Below are 6,000 nucleotides of genomic sequence, written 5' to 3'. Positions count from 1 at the left end.
ACTGGCTTCATTTGAACTCTGGTGGATAGTTGTCTCATTGGCAATCATACCACATCTCCTTATTTTTATATTAGACACAGGAACAGTGCTTTTATTGCTGGTCTTGATCAATGCATTGGACAATGTATTGCTTTTGTGATAAGCCCTACTCTAAACTAATATTTAAGGACATACATGTAGATCTGTTGCAGAAGCCATGACCAAATGTAAAGTGTTTACATCCAATTTAAACTGAAATTGTATCTAAATAACATCATATGATGTCATTGACCCAGTAAAACATATGATTTTGACAATTGCACAGCTGTTTACAAGTCATTAAGTAGCATGTGACTGGGTAATATCGTGTGTCACCTTATTAGTAATTATCCACTTATTCTTAAGTCTTCATTCTTAAGGAGATTGAACTGGTATCTCTTCTTGAGGTTTCTTTGTTGTTTTGCTCTTCATTGGTCATCATCAGACTCACAGGATTTCCTCTCAGTATTATGTAATATTCTTACACTTGCATTGCAGTAGCAGTTTTTCATTGTTGAGAACTAGTTGCATCTTCCTTGGATTAAGAATAATGCATATTATTGGTAGGTAATTTTAGAGGTTTTGAAGTAAATACTGCTGTACATTTATTCTATTAACAATTTGATGGGATAGAAGTTTTCATATTTCATGATTTTTTATTAACTGTATACTGGTATAGTATTGTAAAGTTGTTTTTTGTGCATTGTTATTAATAAGAATGGGATACACTTTAATACTGGGTGGCTGTCTATCCTACTGTTCATCTATCTGCAGTGCAGTAATCAATCTGACAGAATGCAGTATTCAGTTCTGGAATTTTGTTTTGCAAAAGTCTCAGTTCAGAATGAGTTTTTGTCAAATAAATTTTGATGGTGATAATAATGCCTCAGTGACTTAAAAAATGATAAAAATTACTATGTTAGTGTCTAACTTATTTCAATTCTATTTTAGTATTCATCTAACTTACAGGGTTAATGATTTAAAAAATTGGAAGTATACATTTTTATGACGTTATGCCACATTAATAACTTTGAAAAAATAAACATTTTTGATGGTTTGCGGTCATTCAGAAATATATGTTTTAAGAGATAGAAATTAATGTTGGTAACCTTAAATAGCTTGAACATATCATAATTTGTATATATGACCAAAAGTTGTCATTTTATGCACTGTTTTTAATAATAAAGTAGCTTTCGTTGTCCATTCTTGTCCAGACTTTATTTTAATCACATCAACAACTTGAGAAAAGACAAATTGTTTCAAAATATATATTGATGGGTAAGTCAATTATTCTGTACTTCATATTAGAATATTGATGAGACTATGCAATTGTTCATTTTTGCAGTTAACCATCAAAGGTAATAAGTTTGAGGACCAAAATTCAACCAGAAAGATATTTTGATCCACTTTTATCAGACAAATGTCTACACGTAGTAAGCATTTGATAGTTTTAAATAACATTGAGATTTTAATTATTAAAGGGGCATTAGCTACGAGATATAAACAAAATAAAAATATGATTTTTGTTTGTTTTATGAAGTGAAATAGTGAAATAATAATTTGCTTTTAGCAGCCAGTTTGGTTCAATTTTGTCAAAATCAGCTAAGAAACATGGCTGATGAATTATTCACTTGCAAGTGAATAATTCAACCTCATTGAATCCGTATTCATGTGACCTTCTATTGAACCCATTAGCTAGAGAAGGGTTACGCATGAACTAGGCATGTTCAGTTATTAAAAGGAAAAGAATGTCAACATTGAAAGTGAAACAAGGGTAAACCATTTGGTTGACTGATTCAATGTGCAAAAACTCATTCTTATACAAGTAAAAACGATGATTAACATATTTGTTTAACCTATATTATGAAATCAAACAGACCTGAAAATATCCAATTGCACGTGTTCGCTATTTATTTATATATATATTTATGTTTATATGACTGTCGGCAGTCTTCAGAGGTCACCTCTATGGTTAAATTGATGACACCTAGACTAAAATACCATCGAAATGCGGTTACATATTACCGAGTCCATACATTGTTAATTGTTAATTTTTAGACTTTTTATACGACTGCAAAAAAATTTTGTGGTCGTATATTGGTATGACGTTGGCGTCGTCATCGTCGTCGTCGTCATCGTCCGAAGACTCATTGGTTTTCGCACTCTAACTTTAGTTTAAGTGAATGGATCTCTATGAAATTTTACCATAAGGTTCAATACCACAAAAGAAAGGTGGGGATTGATTTGGGGGGTTATGGTACAAACAGTTAAGAAATAAGGGGCCAAAAAGGGGCCAAAAATAAGCATTTTTGTAACTTCCAGACAAAACTTGTGTGTTAGTGTATGGATCTCTCCGACATTGTACCACAAGGTTCAATATTACAAAGGGAAGGCTGGGATTGATTTTGGGGGTAATTGCCTCAAAATTTTAGGAATTAGGGGCCAAAAAAAGGGGCAAAAAACAATCATTTTTTAGTTTCATGACAATAACTTGTGTGTAAGTCTATGGATCTTTCTGAAATTGTACTACAAGGTTCCATATCACAAAGGGAAAGCTGGAATTGAGTTTGGGGGTAATTGCCCGAAAAGTTAAGAAATAAGGGGCCAAAAATAAGCATTTTCTAGTTTCCAGACAATAACTTGTGTTCAAGTGTATGGATCTCTCTGAAATTGTACTGCAAGGTACCATACTACAAAGGGAAGGCTGGGATTGAGTTTGGGGGTGATGAATCATTAGGGGTTCAAAAAATTGGGGGGGGGGGGGGATTTTTTTTTTCCTTTTGATTTCTTTAAAATTTTCCATTTTAAATTGGTTATTTATATATAAAAGCAAATAATAATGATATTGTTTGAATAGGTAAATTAAAATTTTTTAAGTTCTTAGACCACATTCATTCTGTGTCAGAAACCTATGCTGTGTCAAATATTTAATCACAATCCAAATTCAGTGCTGTATCAAGCTTGAATGTTGTGTCCATACTTGCCCCAACTGTTCAGGGTTCGACCTCTGCGGTCGTATCAAGCTGCACCCAGCGGAGCATTTTATTGTAAGTTGGATATACGTTTAAGTAGGTTAATCAAATATGAGAATTTTAGTCAAATCGGTGAACATGAATTTGACAGCTGATGCCCCTTTAACAGACCAGAAATATAAACAAGTTCACACTTTTACCTTTTCCATAAATAAGTACTGGTAATACAGGGTCATAAGATATATAGCCTAGGCAAGTGCATATATCAAATTATCAATCTTAGGACACAGTTGTCAACCTTTTAAAAATAACTTGTTAAGTATTAGGAAAGACTTTCTATAAAACCTCTTGAATTAGACATGCATGAAGAGGAGATCAAATTGAAGTTATCTCTCTGGATTTTCTTATTTAAATTATCCAGAAATGGACATCTAGATTGTAGATGTCACAGTGTTGTGTTTTTATTGCCAATCTTTAATTCTTCTGTCATTTCCTACCAAAAATTTCTATTTTATTAAATTCTTTGGGTAACTGTTTCATTCGGCCAATTGTGGTAAACCTCTTATTATTGAAGGCAATACAATGTGGATGTTCATATATAGATATAGTTAATTGTACAGTTACTGTTGCATTGAGCATACCATTTATTACCTTGTATATACATTTGTTTACCAAAACATTCTGCAGTTATATATTGGTATGATGTTGTCCATACATGTATTTAGATTTCATAATAACCCTTTTTCTAGGTGACCAATTTTTTTATATGCCCATTTACAGGACGTATTATGGTATATCGTTGTCTGTCCGTCCGTCACCAACATGTTGGACAATAACTCAAAAATGCTTTAACCAATTTTCATGAAACTTTGGTGAATTGTTTGTATCTATTGGTGTAAGCTCCCTTTCGATTTTTATAAATTTTAGATTTTACATTTCCGAGTTATGGGATTTTATTCATAAAAAAGGGAGGATTTTCCAGTTATTGGACAATAACTCAAAAATATTTTGAGCAGTTTTTAGGAAACTTTGGTGACTGTTTTCTATCTTTTAAAATAAGCTCCCTTTATTTTTTTATAAATTTCTGATATGACATTGAGGAGTTATGAAACTTTATTTCGTTGAAAAAGCGACGGGCGTAAATCTTAACAAAAGCCAATTGTGTTGGTGATAATTTCCTTTCCAATTCCAAATATTATTTCAAGTATTTAGTATTCCTGGTCTGCATCATGCAGTGGAATATAGAGATTGTTTCTCTTTCAATTCTTATGAACAACCATACATCCAACAAGTTTAGGGGGCCTCTGTGGCTGAGAGGTCTAAGTAGTCCATCTAATGAATCACTAGCCTGTCAACACTAAGGTGGTGATGGTCACTTTACTTCAATCTTAATTGACCAGGATTGCCAGTTTTCCTTCCGAATGTCGTGGTTCTCTAAGGTCACTGTAGCTCCCTCCATCAGTTTAAACTGGCTGCCACAATTTATCTGTTATTTTGCATTAGTTATGAACTAGGTCTGTTGTCTGTTACAAAGCATGGAAGTAACATTGGTCACTGTGTCCAGTTTTTTTCTAATACTTGTGTAGTTGGGGAACCATTGTCCCATAGACACCTCATCTACTTTTTCATGATGGCTAATCTATTTGAATCATTTTTTTTCTAAATTCCATATAAAACCCTGCCTGTACTGGTGACAGATTGGATTTAGCAAAAAATGAGTAGGGGTTATCAACTAAATTTAGATTGAAAAGTAGATATGAGTAGGCCCTGATACTCATATTAATTTAATGATTATTATCTGTCAATACTAAATTTAGTCCGTGAGAAATTTCCTTAAGTTTTTTTTTATAAGTGGTAATTAAGTGACTCTTAATTTTTAAACAATATTCTATTTAAATGGTTAAATAGGAAACTATTAATTATGACAATCCATATTTTTTATTTCCTTGGCATATTGTTCAATTGTTCATGGACAATTAATTGTTTAAATTTCACTTCTGTAGAAATTTAAATATAACTAAATTTCAGTGGTGAGAAAGATTTATTTTTTTCATTATTTTCACATGTTAATTATTTTGTTATATTGAATATATCAAGGAAAGGAAAATTTTTTCAAATGTCAAATGGCAACTCACTCAAAATGCTTGCCAAGTTGATAACATGTAGATATCTCACTCAAAATGCTTGCCAAGTTGATAACATGTAGATATCTCACTCAAAATGCTTGCCAAGTTGATAACATGTAGATATCTCACTCAAAATGCTTGCCAAGTTGATAACATGTAGATATCTCACTCAAAATGCTTGCCAAGTTGATAACATGTAGATATCTCACTCAAAATGCATGCCAAGTTGATAACATGTAGATAACCCATTATCCCTTTCAAAGTTATTGCATTTTTTACTTATTTGTTTTTTAATCAAATCAACAACAAAAAATTTGCTGTGTTGATAAAATATATAAGTTTTTACATATATGGTGATGTTTAAGATGGGTGGAGAAAATCATCTACAGCAATCTTTAGCCTGTTAACACTGAGGTTGTGAGTTTGAGCCCCAAGGTACTTCGACTCAGATCTTAATTGAAGAGGGTTGCTAGCTTTCCTGTCGAAGGTATGTGATTCTCTCTTGGCACTCTGGCTTCCTTCATTAATAAAAACTGACCACCACAAAATAGCCAACACTGCTGAAAGTGGCGTTAAACACCATCAATCAATCATCAATAACACTGAATTATTTCTATTAATAAGTTAATGAAAGAGTTGTTTTCCTTATGGAGAAAAAAGTTCACTAGCAATGGGAACACATTTTATATATCAGATAAAAAGTAAACTTGCTAACTTACTGGTACCTCCTGTTTGTAAAAGAATTATTGTATATCTTTTAGTTCTAACAAAAGGTAATGTATTTTGAAATTGGGTGTAAATTTGACTTAAAATACATTGCACTTCTCAGTTCTCTAGATAGCATTAAACTGGTGCACCCGGTACATTTTTATCTGCATGATATT

General features: G+C 32.2%; 1 protein-coding gene across 6 annotated transcripts in view; it reads left to right on the top strand.

Moving 5' to 3' along the window:
• The window catches only part of LOC127700475 (hepatocyte nuclear factor 4-gamma-like), a 38,588-nt gene that overhangs the window by 12,993 nt on the left and 19,595 nt on the right, over positions 1-6,000 (top strand). The window contains exon 1 of one of the 6 annotated variants that reach the window (XM_052203975.1): positions 433-581. The exons of 4 other annotated variants lie outside the window; for them this stretch is intronic. In XM_052203975.1, the coding sequence (XP_052059935.1) occupies positions 569-581 (13 nt within the window). In that variant the 5' untranslated portion in view covers positions 433-568. Of the gene's footprint in view, positions 1-432; positions 582-670; positions 692-6,000 lie in introns of those variants that run through there. One more of the 6 variants, XM_052203976.1, reaches the window with a different exon arrangement.

The sequence above is a fragment of the Mytilus californianus genome, unplaced genomic scaffold (genome assembly GCF_021869535.1).
Source record: "Mytilus californianus isolate M0D057914Y unplaced genomic scaffold, xbMytCali1.0.p SCAF_5, whole genome shotgun sequence".
NCBI lineage: Eukaryota > Metazoa > Mollusca > Bivalvia > Mytilida > Mytilidae > Mytilus > Mytilus californianus.
This window is presented reverse-complemented; position numbering and strand designations above follow the sequence as displayed.